Source organism: Corticium candelabrum, chromosome 3 (assembly GCF_963422355.1).
Source record: "Corticium candelabrum chromosome 3, ooCorCand1.1, whole genome shotgun sequence".
NCBI classification, from domain to species: domain Eukaryota; kingdom Metazoa; phylum Porifera; class Homoscleromorpha; order Homosclerophorida; family Plakinidae; genus Corticium; species Corticium candelabrum.
This window is the reverse complement of record NC_085087.1, coordinates 2,507,355-2,525,520: the sequence shown is the minus strand read 5'-3', so window position 1 is coordinate 2,525,520 and position 18,166 is coordinate 2,507,355. Positions and strand designations below refer to the sequence as shown.

The 18,166-nt window shown below is 40.1% G+C and overlaps 2 protein-coding genes across 2 annotated transcripts in view; both read right to left on the bottom strand.

The window, feature by feature from the left end:
- LOC134176739 (ER degradation-enhancing alpha-mannosidase-like protein 2) overlaps positions 1–2,787 on the bottom strand; it is a 9,273-nt gene extending 6,486 nt beyond the window's left edge. Inside the window, exons 1-2 of the mRNA XM_062643397.1 lie at positions 2,699–2,787; positions 2,532–2,642 (exon numbers count right to left, since the gene is read on the bottom strand). Coding sequence (XP_062499381.1) covers positions 2,532–2,642; positions 2,699–2,778 — 191 coding nt within the window. The 5' untranslated portion in view covers positions 2,779–2,787. The remainder of the gene's footprint in view (positions 1–2,531; positions 2,643–2,698) is intronic.
- A 198-nt stretch (positions 2,788–2,985) lies between these two features.
- On the bottom strand, positions 2,986–17,871 carry LOC134177571 (dynein beta chain, ciliary-like). The gene is made up of 27 exons (XM_062644348.1): positions 17,647–17,871; positions 17,409–17,579; positions 17,233–17,355; positions 16,885–17,172; positions 15,510–15,736; positions 15,113–15,346; positions 14,886–15,057; positions 14,754–14,828; positions 14,242–14,316; positions 13,863–14,174; positions 13,604–13,809; positions 13,376–13,542; positions 12,973–13,138; positions 11,388–12,908; positions 10,994–11,315; positions 10,752–10,937; positions 9,074–9,381; positions 5,850–6,429; positions 5,586–5,793; positions 5,360–5,516; positions 5,051–5,297; positions 4,802–4,997; positions 4,000–4,086; positions 3,758–3,930; positions 3,560–3,705; positions 3,357–3,480; positions 2,986–3,299 (listed from the first exon to the last, which is right to left on the bottom strand). The coding sequence occupies exons 1-27, from the start codon at positions 17,752–17,754 to the stop codon at positions 3,189–3,191; spliced, it is 6,690 nt and encodes a 2,229-aa protein (XP_062500332.1). The 5' UTR covers positions 17,755–17,871; the 3' UTR covers positions 2,986–3,188.
- Between the last annotated feature and the right edge of the window lie 295 nt (positions 17,872–18,166).

Sequence of the window (18,166 nt, the reverse complement as noted above, 5' to 3'; positions counted from 1 at the left end):
AATTAAACCATCAAATTACTGTAAATCCATAGCTTCGATTTTCTCTAAATCAGTTGTACATCATACCGTATTACCTGCCTAGAAGGGCAGGAGATCTCATTAGGACATCTGGTACTATGTGCCTTTGTACAGTGTGGTTAGGGAATAACAAAGCCATGGCATTCCCTGGAGAATCACAGACAAAAGGAAAACATTATTGATAGCAACAGTCCTGATGAAAGTTTGCAGTATTTCTAACTGATGCACAAAGCAGTTGTCACTGAGAATATTTGCAAAGGAAGCGACCAAATAAGAATAAAAAGTATGGCTATCAGCAATGTCATCTTGCATCTGCAATCATCCAGGCAATTCCATGGGTCTACCCTATTCCCTAACCACACTGTCCAAAGGCACATAGTATCAAATGTTCTAATACGTGCCCCTGCCCTTCTAGGCGAGGTAATACGGTAATCAAATTGTGTTTATCCAAAGCTTTCAACTTAATTCCAATCAGGCAGATCCAAAATTTCAAAATGAGAAGACCCATCGGTGCCCAACCATGCCCATTAAATTTCTAACTTTGAACCCTTCAACAGCATCTCAAAGAATCCTTGGAAAATGGTTTGACAAATGTTAAATGAAAGAGTTCTTAATTAAAAGCAAGCTCATAGGAATCAACTGTTTTATTAGTGAAGAATAGTAACTTCATTAAAAATGTTAATTAATACTCAATATAGTGAATCTAAGCATACCAAATTTTATTCAAAATTTGGTGGAAATATCTCTCTCTCTCCCTCTCTCCCCCTCCCTCCCTCCCTCCCTCCCTCCCTCCCTCCCTCCCTCCCTCCCTCCCTCCCCCTCCCTCCCCCTCCCTCTCTCCCTCCCTCCCCCTCCCTCTCTCCCTCCCTCCCCCTCCCTCTCTCCCTCCCTCCCCCTCCCTCTCTCCCTCCCTCCCCCTCCCTCTCTCCCTCCCTCCCCCTCCCTCTCTCCCTCCCTCCCCCTCCCTCTCTCCCTCCCTCCCCCTCCCTCTCTCCCTCCCTCCCCCTCCCTCTCTCCCTCCCTCCCCCTCCCTCTCTCCCTCCCTCCCCCTCCCTCTCTCCCTCCCTCCCCCTCCCTCTCTCCCTCTCTCCCCCTCCCTCTCTCCCTCTCTCCCTCCCTCCCCCTCCCTCTCTCCCTCCCTCCCTCTCTCCCTCTCTCCCTCCCTCCCTCTCTCCCTCCCTCCCCCTCCCTCTCTCCCTCCCTCCCCCTCCCTCTCTCCCTCCCTCCCCCTCCCTCTCTCCCTCCCTCCCCCTCCCTCCCTCCCTCCCCTCCCTCCCTCCCTCTCCCTCCCCCTCCCTCCCTCTCTCCCTCCCTCCCCCTCCCTCTCTCCCTCCCTTCCCCTCCCTCTCTCCCTCCCTCCCCCTCCCTCTCTCCCTCCCTCCCCCTCCCTCTCTCCCTCCCTCCCCCTCCCTCTCTCCCTCCCTCCCCCTCCCTCTCTCCCTCCCTCTCTCCCTCCCTCCCCCTCCCTCTCTCCCTCCCTCCCCTCCCTCCCTCCCCCTCCCTCCCTCCCCCTCCCTCTCTCCCTCCCTCCCCTCCCTCCCTCCCCCTCCCTCCCTCCCTCCCTCCCTCTCCCTCCCTCTCCCTCCCCCTCCTCCCCCTCCCTCCCCCTCCCTCCCCCTCCCTCCCCCTCCCTCCCCCTCCCTCCCCCTCCCTCCCCCTCCCTCCCCCTCCCTCCCCCTCCCTCCCCCTCCCTCCCCCTCCCTCCCTCTCTCTCCCTCTCTCTCTCTCTCTCTCTCAAATACAAATCAGTACAGGAACAATTCTAAAAAGTGACTAAACGGCAAAGTAAAAGCCTCACAAAGTTCCGTCGCCCCATCCTTTTGTATTGTAGCTAGGGATTGTGTGTACGTGACAACCAAGAAACACCTTCATGAGCTGAATGCCACCTACAGTTCACGCATCCCGTTTTACAGTATGATCAATCCTTTACTAGACTGTGCTGTATCTAACACTGTTGATAGTCAATGTTTGCCAATATCAATGTATATGTCAGTAAATACTATACTAGTGTCGTTACAACAGAACTGAGTGCATACTTATACTGTACATTTCAATTGTCTTGATCACAATCACGAAACAACGACTACCTACCAGGCCTAGATAAGCGACGGTCTAAATTACTAGGTAGTTTGCATATTTACTTCCATGACAGCTGCAGGGTTTCAACAAATACGTATTGTCTAGCTAGAGGACGTGGCGATTCAGTACAAGGTAATAAAACTCTTGTTACTCACCAATGCGAGGCGCCTACGGATGCCATAAAACTAGTTAAACAAAACTTGTTTCTGAAAATGTGCATTAAATATTTAATTTTCCAATTTTTTATTTTGCAAAGATACTGATTTAGCAGTTATTGACTGTAAACCATCTTCTTTTACTCCATGAGCTTATGCCCTAGCTCCATGCAGCTGTCTTACACACACTCATGGAGCTCATGGAGTAAATGAGCATGTCACTACATGTAGCTATTGTAGACGACTATAAACTGTACATCAATAAATACTAGAGCTTACCTCCCCCATGTGTCAATTCCTTCGCAAGACAACGGCTTTAGTTCATCTCTAGGATATGCATGCTGCATGTAGTTGTCATATCCATGGTAGAACATCGCCTTTGCTCTCTCTCTGAACATCGAATTAGAAATTACTATTTGGTCGCATGAATAGAACGTTCACATTGCCTGTATCTGCGAATATCTTGAATAGTCATTCCATACGTTGCAAACGCTGTGGAACAAAGAAGAAAAAGAGCCAAGAGCATTGTAGGTTTCTATGTAACGTGCGCTAAAAGCGTGGACAAATTTGTGTGGGCAGGCAGCTCTGACGGTAGACTACAGCTGGTAGAGTTTGCACACGGTGTTTGGCAAGGTCGTTTTGAATCACAGTACATTACTATATAGTGGTGTGCAACACTAGGCCTTCAACGCCGACGCCGCAGCCACGACCTAGCCTAGGCCTTCCAGACCGGTTCATTTCTGCAACTACTCATTCTAATACTTTCATTTCTGCAACTACTCAGTCTAATCAATCAAGTAGGCGGCCAAACACAAGCAAATCTACCAATAATAGGCATATGCACTATCAATGTACGGTTGCAGAAACACTAATTGCTCACAATTAACATCAGCGTGTACCAGACAAGATAAAATAATTAATGCCGACAAAATGTTTTCACGACGTTGTCACACCTGGGACAGAAACTAGTAAAGCAACAGTATCAGGGGACCATGACTCATTTGATTGCTGACAAGGCAAACGAAACTGAACTATTGGCTCTTCACCCTAAACAAACAACATCAACTGAGACTGCAATAGTGCATTAGCTGAGAAATAACTTACCTCAAACCGCGTAAATTTGAAAGATCGGAACAATGGAATGTTGCACACATTTTTGTCTTCACGATGAAGAGAAAAAGCAGATGTTGCTGTCACCAAGACAGATGAAAGATTAGCAACAGTTTGCCTACACAAGTTAGTACGAAGAAACACAATTTAAATATACAAAGCAGTGTGAATACTGAGCCAGGTATGTATATCTTTACTCTTGCTGAGGGGGAGAGATCAATCTGGTGTCACTATCCCAGTACCCATTCTCAACAAAGAGGCCCAACATTACAATGGAGAGTCCTGAATCTGTTATAGAGTGAACATAATCTGGTTCCAACAACACATCACACTCAAATAAAACCTTAACAAAAACGTGTTAATAACAGCAGTGTAATCACCCAGTCATGTACCACCTGATCAGCAGCTATGTCTAGCCACTGTGAAGCACTATGTCTAAGAGCAGTCACAAATCGTCTGGGATTGGCTAGTGCTCCAAGCCATATCTTTCTGATTACCCAAGGGTTTTGATTAGTCTCATCTGCTAATTGCACTGGAGAAACAGCAATTGGATCTTCTGCCATTCGCTCTATTAAATCAGGAATGCATTTAGTTATTGTGGCACTAGGTGCTTTGTCAAATGGCTCAAAAAGTATACCCATTGTTAGAGATATTTTCCTTGTTTTGATTCTCTCAGCTAACGCATTCTGCCATGTCTTCATGTGTTCGCAACGAGTAGAAAGATCTGAAAAAATGACAACAAAAATGTGTAACTACTAAGACTACAATTACAATAGTCCAACCAAGAATCACAGAATAATTTATGTTGGTATGTCTATATAATAACTCATCAACCCTATACATCAAAATGATATACAATAATTACATGAGCTGAGTGTTACTATTGCATCATCTAGGTACAATCAATTACTAGCATTGCTTCTTATTACCCAACACGTGAAACACAGGGATAGTAACACCGACCAGTCATGTAACGTACAACCGTAAGATCAACCTGCTAAGCAATGGTGTAACACACGACCAAAAAAATACTGAGACTTATATTTATTACTCGCATCATAACATTCTGCTATGACATACTACATTGTTATGGCACGCAGAGGGTTTGCACTGTAGTGCTTCTTCATTTCAGCTGTTGTTCAACAATCGGTATAGCAATCAAACACAAGTAAAGGTTGTACAATCATATTAATAGAAAGTTTAGATGTGAGTAAAGTGTGCATAATTTAACCAAACTTGGCAACATGCATTGTCAAGTAGTCTGGGTTGACTCATAAAATTAGCAAATGTTGCCAAGCAGCATGCTGACAACTCTTTGCTTTGAATGTACATGTCACTGCAATCATTGATTTAACACCAAGAAACAGAGATACTAGTAGCTAAACCAACTTAATTGCCCATGTCTACCAACATTTCAATTTCAAAAGACAGGCACTCACCTTTGATCCAAGCATTAATGTCTCTATTATCCAATGCATTAAACATGAACTGTTCTGGAACTTGCCCGTTCTGCAATGACTGCGCCATCTCCCTAAGGCCAGCAGCAGAAATGTATTGTTCAGATAGTGTGCATTCTTTTAGTGATCTCAAAGAATTCACTACAGATGATGTCAGCATATTGAACATTTGGCATTCCTAAACATGAACATTTACAAGTGTCAGAAATTCTCTTCAACATAACCGCTTACCTGTATAAGAACAAATGCAACTGAATTAGAACCAGGATCAAACTGCTGGTTGATCCTGCCAGGGACATGTCCAAAACAGATGGAAGTAGTACAAGGAATATGATCAAGGCAATTGTCAATGCTTTGACAAAGTGTGTTGAAATCAAAGTCGCCATCATCCCTACGGAAACCTCTTTCTTCCCTATGTGATCTTGCCTCTTGTATAAACTTCAATATCAATTGCATCTTTGATATCAACTGGGTCACCCTGTTTTATACAACATAACATGGTATGACACACAGTTATTAAAACTATCTTTTACTCGAAACCTTGATTCTTTCAAAAGTAGGTCATTGTCATTCACTGAATTGTTGTCATCAATGTCACCGTAACTCTTGTTTGACAAACAGACGATGTCAAGAGTCTGCATCAAACTAAGAGGTAGTTTAGTAGACGGCAAAGTAGAAAGAAATAGCTTGACTGACACTAAATGCAATATAAGCAAAGACATGTGTTATATTGCCAAATCACTAACTCAGACAAACCATACAATACCTTCAGATTTCTGATCAGCAGCTAATTCAATTGCTAGCATTACAAGCAGTTGCTGTAGATGACTCAACCAATGGTCAGGCCATAAATGTACATCTTCCATTAGCACATAGCTTTTTTCTTCTGTTTCTTTACTGCTGTTCAAAGCTTTTGAGAAAAACTCCTCAACGCCCTCTCCTAACTTTATGTGTTCAAATAGCTGGTTTTGATGCTGGGAAGTAAACTAAAACATTAAAATGTTAAGCAACAAGATAGATAGTCTACTACCTTTGCAGTATTTGAAAGGTGCTGTGCAATTTTGGGAAGGCAATCAACATCTGATCCATCACTGAACAAAAAGAGAACTGGCCGAGCTGCTTTTCTGTTTGTTAAGTTGACTAGCACTGACTGAATATCTGTTGCTGCAAAGTCAATAACTTGCTCACCCAAAGTGCCTGTAATAAATTCTTTTGCAGCATTGATCATTCCATCAGGCCGCAAAAGACTGATAACAACAAATTTTTGTGCTGCTGACAAACTGGCCAAAGGAAACTCTGTCACCAAGTGTTCCACTTGAGAGTGCATAAACCAAGTTGCCCATACATTATCAATGTCAGAAGACAAACCATCCATAATCTCTGAAATGTATGCCCAATCACGTACTTGCTGTAAGGTATCCCAAACTGATAATGGCAGCCACTGAGGCTTACGACTTGGTAAAGATTGTTCTGTTGAGCAAGGATAACCACCAACGACTCTTCCTAAAAGACGCAGTTCTTCACTGTCAAACTGGGACCCAATTCCCGTTTCACCAAAATTGAAACACGCCATCAGAGCCAGTACTAGACAATCTTCCACATGCAGACTTCTGCAACAAAAATTAAACAGCATTAATTCAAACATTATGCATTAGTAAAGCCGCAATTTAGCAAGACTGTTGGTAAGAATCAAAAAGAAACTTGCACAAGAGGCTGCAAAAATACTAACAATTTGCACCAAAAGCTACACAATTTTATCCTATTCATAGGAATGTTTGACAACGTTTCAATATGTAGACACTCTTGAGTGTTTCATTACATAGTGATCTTGCTTATCAGTATGTTTACATACTACACATCACACATCAATAATTAATTAATCTAACAGCTTTAATGTGGTACACAAGAGTACTCTACTCTTAAAGACTATCTTTTGACATGTGTGCAACATATGCGCATACTGTACACATGCCTCTCAACCTCCTATAAAACTGATGCAAATCTAGAAATAAAATCTCAATACAAAACTTTATCAAGAAGCGGAAACACTGATGTCAAAGTGCAGTTGTGATTCTCATAAGACCAGTTGATTCTGATGCAACTTCCATTTGAAGCATGCGACTATGTCTCTCAAAAACAGATTTTTGTTGAGGCCAGTAGTTGCTATCAAACTAGCAAAAAACTAATTACTGCTAAGTTTCCTGGCTACAGTACAGTACCAGATCTAGAATACAACTCTGCTGTTGAAGATACCCTTTAGCAGCAATGAGGCACCATGTAACACATCATCCTTTCACATTCCACATAAACTAAATGCATGATTATAATGATTACTTGTGAATAACAAGCTGGGCAAGTTGACAAAGAACCAAGTGTCCACTTATAAAAAAAAGTCACTGAGAACTCTTTATAGGATAATAACTATGTATTAGTGACCAGTTGATTTAAGAAAGTACTTGTGAAGTAGTCACTAGCATTTTAGTGTTATAAAATTGTCTTGTCTTGAAGTTACTGTGTCTTGATATACTAGTCAAGTTGTCAAGTACACGACACAAGTTCTTCATTCAGTCCTATGGTCAGTAACAGTTGAATAAGCATTACAATTTTAAATAGGATATTAAATTAGTTTGTATATTTGTTCTAAATCTGAGACAACTGCCACGATAAAGTGTTGAAAGTGTTTTGAAATCACACAGCTATGTAGTTAACTCTTGCTTCACAGCAAATGCAGTAGCATTTTGCAACAAGACAAGTACTAGCACACTATTATCATAATGATCGGCAATAAAGCAGCTAGCTGCCTTTTAGGTGTCAGTCAAATTGCCACTAATGCCACAGAAGCAGCTAATCATATGGACCAAAGCCATGCAATGGTCTCTATTAGGTATCAGAAAAGCAATTGCATTACATTAGCAGTAAGTGTAGTGTTTTACACACTACTCAATTGACACAAAGTTGAAACTAACGCAAAAACTAAGGGAACCTAATGCCGGTAACAGAAAGACTGAAATGATTAAACTCTAGCTATTTATTGGCCCCTCTACGCACACTCACTACACTTGTAATCTATTAATGTCTGCATGAATTAGTTAACGCTAAATTGCTCCCCTTCAGTGAGCTAATAAGTGCAACGTCTGGGCCAATGTACATGGCAACAGGAGCGTGTGATTCTCCTTGGAGCAGAATCGGCTAGAATACTTTTGGAAAGAATGTTGGAGACTTCATATCTTCGGTTAGGATTGGTGGATCGAGTGTAGGAGAAGCGTCCACATAAGTCTATTTGAGGCGATAGAAAGAAGCAACCTCTTTTCGCCCGTTAACTGATAAGGTGTAGTGCTTGCCAGAACATTTTATGATCGAAAAAGGGATATCATGTGGTCTTTGTAGAGACTTGCAAAAAGCATCCTGACAGATAAACGCATGAGAAACAAAAGAGAAGTCAGTCTGGACATAATTTAACTCCAATGGCCACACTGAACGTTCGGGAGTCACCAATGTAGCGTTTTAGACACTACTGAATTGACAAAGTTGCAACTGACACGAAAACCAAGCGAGACAAATTCCGCCGCTAACAAAATGACTGAAATGATGGAACTCTAGCTATTTACAGTTCCCTCTACGCATGCTCACTGGACTTGTAATCTACTAGTGTCTGCATAAATTATTAAACACGACATAGGCATCGTTTGCACCAACAACAAGTGTGCAGAATAGATTTGCAATGACCTCAAAGATAGTTGCAAAAAGTGAACTAATTAGTTCCATTTTGCAATGACTATTTACAACAGCCAGGCTGATTCTAGATAGAAACTTTCATGCAAACTTAATTGCCAGGAGTTGCCTTGTCAGTGTTCATTCCCAAATCTAACATACGCTGTAAAGGACTTCTAATTTAGATGCCTAACCAGTGCAACCAATGTAGTTGCAAACTGGTTTTAAAATCATACAAAAATTGTGTGCCATTGTGTGTGTGTGTGTGTGTGTGTGTGTGTGTGCATGTGTGTGTGTGTGTGTGTGTGTGTGTGTGTGTGTGTGTGTGTGTGTGTGTGTGTGTGTGTGTGTGTGTGAATGTGCACGCTTAGTGTGTGTATGTTGCCTTCACATCACTGGTTGCATATCAAATACATAAAATACTCAAATTACAATAGCCACTACTAGAATGTACAGTGTAATCAATGACAGACAAAATTTACCACAAACACCCTTGCTTCATGTAGTTTAATTAACTGAACTTCGGGTTTCATTATAACTTACCTACTGTAAGATCGTATCAGTTCCTTCAAAATAGTCTTTGTCAGATCCATAATTATGACCTGTTTCTCCTTGCTGTCTTCCCTACCATTGTTTAATACCTCTATTCTTTCGTCATTTAAGTTGTCTCGAATAATCGTAGACAGAGTTGCAAAAAAGTCATAAAGAGAAAAATTATACACATGGTGAAGAACTGAAAATGAGTTGAGAAGAACAAAGAAAGATGCAGCAGATGCTGTCAATGAATCAAGCCAAACTTTCCTAGTGACTAATTCCATGCTGCTTGTTGCTTCAACCAGTGAGTGTCGATACTGCAATCAACAATAAAATTACAATCAAATTGCTTACCATGTTATTGCATAGCCATTGAACTGTCACATGAAATAAACGATAAACCATACAACAAACATTAAATGACTTGGCTACAGTAATGTAAATGTTAATACTGCAATTAAAATTATGAACATATATTTACAAGATACAAACCATAGGTTACATTTTGGTTTATACAGAAGTTGCCAGAGTAACCAAATTCTCTACTTCCTTTAGGCTCTACACTTTGCATACTATTTAAAGAGTATATTGCACTTGCTTGATAGTCTAGTTACTAATTTGACATTTTAGGAATGTGTTTCAACTTTCCTTGGCTTTGGCTTGTTCACACTACCAAATCGCAATCTGATCGCAATCCAACCGCAAAATTTGTGTCCACACCAATCCACTTTGAGGCAATTGCAATCTGATTGCAATAAATCCAATCCACATTGTTTACGATCAGTTGAATCCAATTATGAAAGTAGTAGGAATTACCCCACGTGCACTATGAGTGTAGTTGGGACATCTAACTCTCCTCACTCTTCTTTGTTCACTCAATTGAAGTTGTTGTATCAACGCTTTCCACAAGCAAACAACCCACTCTCGCACACCTGCCATCTTAAAATGTATGAGTCACATGATACTGAAGAGGTGAATATATTGTTTCAAACAGACACTCGCTATCGTGATCGGATAGCGATCTATTTCTGATCTAGTGTGGACAAGACATTAGACAACATGTTACTACAATAGATTATCTTCATCAACTCCCTTATAACTCTCATCACAAGTTAATTAACCAAGAACTGAGTGGTTTCCAGTAATTAAGGGAAACAATTTAATGAGTGCAATGTTTTGGCAGTATATATTTGAGGGGATATTTAATGCGGAGGGTGATTTATTTATCTAGAAATGACATGGTACCAGTAGACCACTTCATTTGACATTCTTGGCATCCAATTAGTGTCTCGTCTTGAAGTACAAGGCTTCACAGCTGGTTTGTCATACTGTGGTGGCTGATTCAGATGTCAGAAACTCTTGGAATAGTACTTTTTCAGAGCAAAATATGATACATTCTTGCTTAGAATTGACTCACATAAGACAGTTAGTGACAGACTTTGCACTCTTCTAGAAGTTTCGACACCTCAACCATCTTACGCTTGTATCCATCCATCTAGATGTTACAACACAAACCTGTGAAGTTCAAATCAAACTTCTACAGTTTGAACAGGTGCACTAATAGAAATTATATAAACAGTCTGCGCTACAAATGTACAAACTATTACACTAACAAACAATTTAATACAAAAATTGCCTGATTATCTTAATAACAATGTTATGACTGAATAAGAGATCATTATCATACCTTAAATATTTCAGACACTTTCTCAACTACTTCTGAGATGGCTTCATCGCTGGCAAGGATGTCATTACCTGTGCTGTCACCAGCTAGCAATCCAATCAGGTCATTTTCTAGCTCATGGCAAGCTTTTGTTCGTTTAGTAACAGACTCTAAGCTGCGTTCTTTCGTTAACATATCAGCTGGACAAAGCTATAAAGATATACTATTATATCATAAACTGAATTTGTTAAAACTAGTACACCAACCTGCATGTCCACCCTGTTCAACAAACATTCCTGCACTAGCTCAAATGATGGTGAATAGTTGACAACTGTGAGATGTGATGCCATGTCCTCAGACAAGTTATGCTGTACCTCAGCTGTTGCCAAATACAAACGAAAATTTTCATGCACTTGTATACGTCTATTTCCAAATTTCACTAAGCAATTTCCACCGTCTTCATGTTCTGAGAAGACACTCAAAAGAGGTCTTAAAATAGGATTCAGCTGATGACCGTGGACGTTGTATAACAGAACAGGTTGACCAAGACTTAAAGCATTTTCCATTTTAGACACTAACGTTGTTCGCCTGTAAATAAAATCAAATTTTATACAACCAAGCAAAAACGTCAATGCACCACCCAGAATTATGCAGCCTCACCTGTCATTAGTATCCAGCACCGTCATCTCATTTTCATGTTTGATCTGTTTAATCCAGGCAATTCCCACTTGATGAGGGTCAATGATCAATGGCCAATGTTTTGAAGATGCCCTAATTATGGCCGCATTCACCAACATTATTGGTCCAAACCCAATTGCTTTCCAACGTGCTACTATCTCCCGTGAAGTCAAAATGCTTACTAATGACTCACAGTACAAATGGTAATTGGTGACTTCAGCTGGATTAACATGCAGAGAAAGTAATAAATTAATTGCTTGAGACTCAATTAATTTTTTATTGTCTCCATCCACACTCTCTTCATTGATTTGCAATGAGGAATTGGTCATTGCATCATCTAGAGCAACATTGACATCATTTAAAACATTCTGCCCATCCACTCCAGGCAATACTAGAGGAACTCCTCTTTGACATAAGCAGTCTGGCCATTCTTTTGAAAGCAAAGACTGACGAATGCCATAATGATCAAGAAAAGGACCTAGGTACGTTGCCATACCAGCAGCAACAGCTGATGATCCAGTAATGCCAGCTTCTCTTTCTGACAACGATTCCGTTTTTCTTTGCCAAAACAACAACTGTGATGCCATATGACTAGCAAATTGTTCAGCTCGACTTAACTGTATTTCCAGGTTTAGCACTTGTTGTTTTTGCTGCATCTTTTCTATAGTTGAAGATTCAAAAGCATCTCTCAACCGAACTAGACGCTGTTCAAACCCTGCAACTTTGTTCTCTATTGTCTTCAGCTTCATGCGGCATGATTCAAGAATCTTTTCAATTCTGCCATACTTTTCATCTAGTGGCTTGACTCGACTATGCATCATTGTGTAGTATTGAACTGCACCACGAACCCACAAACACAACAGCGGCACAACCTTAACATTTGTCTTACATTCCAAGGACTCAACACTAAAGCTTGGTTGTTTCATATACTGATCTACTATTGCTAGTTGATCAACACTTGGCTCAAGCTTATCAAACCCGTCCAGTAGCTCAACAAAACGATCAAGATTGGCCATTATTCTCTTGGCTCCTTTGCTCCATGACAGGTCATAATGGGTTGACTTCAGGATCAAGATAACTGCTGACAATACATGACATATCTCATCAATTGGCCGGGCCTCTTGTCGCAGAACTGCTAAATCTGATGCGGCAATTTTGCAAACAATTTTGTGAACATCATCAGCTATTCTATGTGCATCACTAGATGCTCTGTCGTAAGCAGCTTTAACTTCTGGACTAGATTTCTGTAACAGCGAGATTTTTTCTTTTTGCTTGTCTATTACCTTCATGTATTCGTCTTTAATTGCACTGTTTTGCCCAAGTTGTGACAGAAAACTTTGTGCACTGTGCACTTTGTCTTCAAGAACGGTCTTTTCCCTTACCATTACATCAGCCAATTCTCTAGCTTTCTTAGAAATTGACTCAACACACTCTATAGCTTTTTTCAATCTTTTGTGCTCCTCATGAACTTTGCCATAACGACGGTTGACAAGTGCAATAAACCTATTGAAAACAATACGTCACATCAAGTTATGTGTTGCTCAAAAGGAAACATGCTCTCATTTACTTCTTGACAAATTTAGTAAAACTTGAATCATTCAAATGACAGAACGGTCCACTGGAAGCACACGACAATTGGCAGTCAGCACCAGTAACTTGCCTAACTCTCTGATGCATTGAAGCCAGTAAGTGAGCTAAGTTTTCTCTTGAAATAGCATCCAACCAATCAGAATCTAAACAGTTATACATTATATAAGAGGAGTATGTTGCAACAAGAGGTACCTAACACATGGCAAATGCTAAAGAATGCTTACAGCTACAATTCATCATGTTACTAATTCAATCAATGAGTGCACACACACACACACACACACACACACACACACACACACACACACACACACACACACACACCACACACAGAAACATAGACACTATTTTGACAGTACCACCAACAAAAAGTTTGACACCTTTCATCTGATATCGAGCCATGCCTACCAACTCTTGCATTGTTGAATGTCTACGCCAAATGATAGCCATCTTGTTGAACAAAGAAGGCAATAAGTTACAGAGAGTTTGAAATCGTCTTCCGCCAGAGTAAAAAACAATCATTACTCTGAGGTTGTGTTTTACTTTTCTGTAAAGTTTGTCTTTGCTAAGTTAATGAACAATAAAAGAGTCTATCAGAAAGCAATTACCTGAGAAAAAATTTCCATGCCTCGACCTCTGAATAAACTAGCCCTGCCTGAAGCACTTGTGGGCGGATAGAATTGACTATTGTTACGTATTCATCATTACTGAACAAGTGAGATATGGAGCAGTCACTAATGATGTCACAGACAAAGGACATATAATCATCTTGAAGAATGTCACTCTCAGTCAAAAGCAGCAGAACTTTGCTATTCTAATCAAACGACAAAATTAAAACATAAGAATCCAAAATGCCACAGCACCTACTTTCAGTCCTGCTTGTTTAAAGACTCCTACGAGCTTAGATTGAAATTGCAGCAAATCTGCACTGTTTAAGAGTTCATCAGTTACAAATAGCCGTCTGCATTCCGGATTTGAATGGGAGGGCGTACAAGCTATATTTGCATCATTTGCTGGAGATGGAAGAACCTCTGCAATATCCATGCCAGCTATAAATGCACCAAGATATGCAAGAGGAACACACACTGAAGGGGATCCCTCTCCAATGATCACAACATTGCCTGATTCCAGAGGTGATTTGAAACAATCAACCACTCGAAATAGCAGCCTGATGTTTTCCTAAGAAAGAAAACAAGGTAGCTAAGATACTCTGTCTAAGCAAAGTACTCAGAGCTACATTTCATACTTCAAAAAGATCAAAAGAGATTGTCGGATGACAAGCATTGTATTCTTCAAGGAAACGAGAGGCAGTAACCTCTAGCTAAATAACCAAAAACACTATTTTATAGCAAGTTTCAATTGCTTCAAACATTTCATAATTCCTTAGCAATTGACAAGCTACAACAACAAGACAGCAAGTTTGTTTATTCCTGCATTCTCACTAAATCCTGTTGTACATCCAACAATTTGTATAACAAGTACAAAGTACATTTCGTCCTTTGTTATTGTCTTAACAATTGCCCGATTTATTACTATTATTTCGATTACTGCATGCACATTAGCAACAGCCACCAGCCACTTAATGCTTAAATCTTCACTCTTCATTCAATGACACACATACATTGCTATGTACATAATTCAACTACCGACCCAGTCATTGTTTGGAAAATAATTCTAGTCAAGTATTGAAACATGTCAGCACTACTTAATTCACAACACCATCTCATTAGCTTTATTCTACAATAAATTTACACAAACCTTGCTTGTAACATCCTCATTACGCAGAAAGTCTAAATCTCTTGTCAAAGGAACTGGTCCTAAAACAGCACTTGTCTAAAGCAAGAAATGTCAAATAATACAATTTCTGTCACACAACAAACTTCAACCTACTGCAGACTCCTCATTAAAATGCTTGCGAACAATCGTTGTTAATAGTTGACAGAACCGATTGTAGTCAACTGTACTAATCATTCTCTGCCCATAAACCCAGTCACACTCATAGTGCCACAAGTGAAGCAATTCATCTCTGTGCAGCCTTTGCTCTAATGCCTGAGACAAGCAACTACACAGGAATAATAACTACCACATACAAGAATTTGAAAGTGAGCATTACATACCAAAATAGACTGCTGAGACCGCTTAAAGTAAATGCATAATGACATCTCTCAACAATAGGCATGTAGAAAGACTCCAATCTTGACTGCAGCTCTACAGTAGCTCTTACGAGAGTTGAAATCATAGCTATATCAATTTCAACAGAGGGTCCCTTTCCTGCAGCAGTGCTCGAAGACAAGAAAGCATCCAGTTGAGATTTCATTACATATGAGAAGATAGTTGATATGCTGTCAGCACTAAACACAGCACAAACATTGTACACAATACAGTAACAATAACAAACAAATGAAGAGTAGTTAAGATATGCAACGACAAAGAAAAGGAGCATGTAATGCAACACAGTAGTATCCATACATGCACTGCCATTGAACAACACAACACATTAACAACTTATCATACCAATAAAAGCCATAAGACAAAATGGCAAAGTGTCGCAGCAGCCTTCTGTTATAAGCAAGAGAGTGGCAATAGCGTCGGTAATCATGTTTGACGTAAGGAACAGAAGTGACCACATATGACAGCTGCTGCACAGACTTCCACATCATTGTTGTTGGATCAAAAAGACCAGTATAGTCAAAAAGTTGTCTTAGCATTTCACTAGCAGACTGTACACCAGTTGAATCCACCTGCAAAATTCAAATCCAGAAAATCGAGAAAATATAAAATATATATCTTATTCTCTACACCAAATATACATTTTCTGTACTAAAGAAAAGTAAAGCATTTTCAATGTTGTAAAGATATTTAGTCTTGATCTTCAACCATAGCTCTTACATAATACAATACTGTCTCTGACTTCATTAACACTGCTAGAAGCTTAGATTCTGTGGAAAGCCATACGCATACAACAAACAATAGATTGGTGAAGATCTTCCTCCATCCAAACAAGTTAATAAGCAGGGCTCAAAAAATCGGACCAACTAGATGTCGTCATTTGACGAGTTTCCGAAAAGTTTAGGTCGTCAAAATTTTTAGTCTAGAATGTCATATTGATATCAATCATGGTGTTAGTGTGGTATGCTGCCATTTTGGAGCGTGCGCGAGGAGAGGACTGCGTAGTCTAATGCACATACAGCGCAGTATTCTGTACTTCACAATGGCATGTAACCAAGAGTATCCAACACATTACAGCTGAGCCAATGGATACAACGTATTACACTAAACAGAGCTAAGACATTTTGTGGAGGCAGGGAAGACAATAGTGATAGCTAATTGTATTAGTGATTAAAAGCATACCACCTCTCTTTAAGGCGGCGTTTCAACTAGACTTTCACATATCACATTGCGGAAGTTGTCTGTTTCTTGCTACTTAAATCATATCTACCCTATTTCTACCTACAGGATTTATCATGTCTCCACTTCCTCACGTGCTCCCTGGTCATGCAGTTCATGCCTGTATTCTGTCGGAATCCTGAGATGGTTCTCGCACTCCCTGTTTCATTATCGGGGATATGAGCAGTATGTCAATGTATGCTGCTGGCGTAATAATTTACTACGTGTACATGTCATTGTATGACAAATGTCCGAATGTGAGCGTCAAACTGGCACATGTTTCAGTACAGTACAGCTATCCGCCTGCATACTGAGAAAGCCATTACAAACTAGCCTTGGTCTGCTGTCAATTATTGCTGAGAAAGCCACTACAACCTAGACTACAACACTAGTCGTCAGTTGTAAAATTTAACTTGTCAAATGACAATTGACGACCTATTTTTTTCCAGCCCTGTTATAGGTCACATACACCTTGCTGCAAAACTAGCAAACATCTCCAAACCTTTGCTGTATGCAAGTCATCAATTAGACACAAAAGCTTCTTGTTCCCTCGTGGTACATATGTTCGCCCTGACTTCCATTCCAAGCAGACATTGATCTGATTCCAAAGTGTCTTGCCAATTGTACAATGATTAGTATTTACACTCAGAAACTGCATATCAGATGCTTCTCCAGAGCAAGCATTATCGAAATGCTTCCTTACTAAAGCCGTTTTGCCACATCCCATTTTGCCAACAACCAGCACAGGGCATGACACTTCAGACAGCAGACTTAGTAAATACGACATACACTACAAAACAAAGACATTTAGCAAGAATTTTGCCTGATCATAGGAAACAAGTCATATTACATCACTCTCCTTTGTAAAAGTAAAAATATCATAAACACGAGTAGGTTTGGCAAGAGAATTCAAAGGATGCTCCCACTTGAAAAGTCCACTATTCTCTCCTGTTTTGACGTAATAATCAAATACCTAAATGTGTACAAGAAGTGATCAAATGTTCAAAGAAAGTCACAATAACTTACCAGTCCTTCTTGAGGATATGTGACCACCCCAGAAAGACGATTCATCCACCATTCACTGAACAACGCTCGTGAATGTTCATCAAGATGACCACCAAAAGCCCACACAGCGGCATAATTAAATACCATGATATACTCTACTTCGCTCATCCTCGTGCCATCCAACAGAAGAGCCTGAAAATGACTTGAAAGTATAAGCTATACACATAAGCTACATTACCAAACCTCATTTAGAACTGACCTCCAAAAGAGAGCACAAAGTTAATGCAGCATTGTGTGCATTAAATGGCAACACAGACCCGGTCAATGTTGACAAATATTCCATTGCAGCATCCACATGTTCATCCATCAATTTTCCCAACAACTGTTGTTCCTGTTCTGGACGAACTCTAAGCCACTGCTGTAATGAGAGAGACCATCCAGCTGCACCATCATTCAGTGACACAATGCCAACACAGCAAGTAAGAGATGGGCAGACAGTTTCCAGTGATTCCATCTATAACAAATCCACCAACATTTGCTATTGAAATTTCCATATAGTTATACTGTTTTAATTCACCACGTATTTTCCAAATCGTTACACACATTTAATGAATGAATAATGTGGTAAGTAGTAACAACACATAAATAAATGATATAATATACAATTTAATGCATTTTATATCACACCAAAATAAGGATGTGGTTTAAATGTGATGAATAGAACTAATTGCATGTATAGAAACACTACAAAGTTCAACAAAGCTGACTTCTCAAACCAA

Excerpts from the sequence above, each read along its gene's own strand:
- LOC134177571 (XM_062644348.1), bottom strand. The coding sequence starts at position 17,754 with ATGGATGAACATGTGGATGCTGCAATGGAATATTTGTCAACATTGACC. Across the intron at positions 12,909-12,972 it reads TTTACTAAATTTGTCAAGAA|GTTTATTGCACTTGTCAACC; the intron begins GTAAATGAGAGC and ends TGTTTTCAATAG. Across the intron at positions 9,382-10,751 it reads AAGTGTCTGAAATATTTAAG|TATCGACACTCACTGGTTGA; the intron begins GTATGATAATGA and ends TGTTGATTGCAG.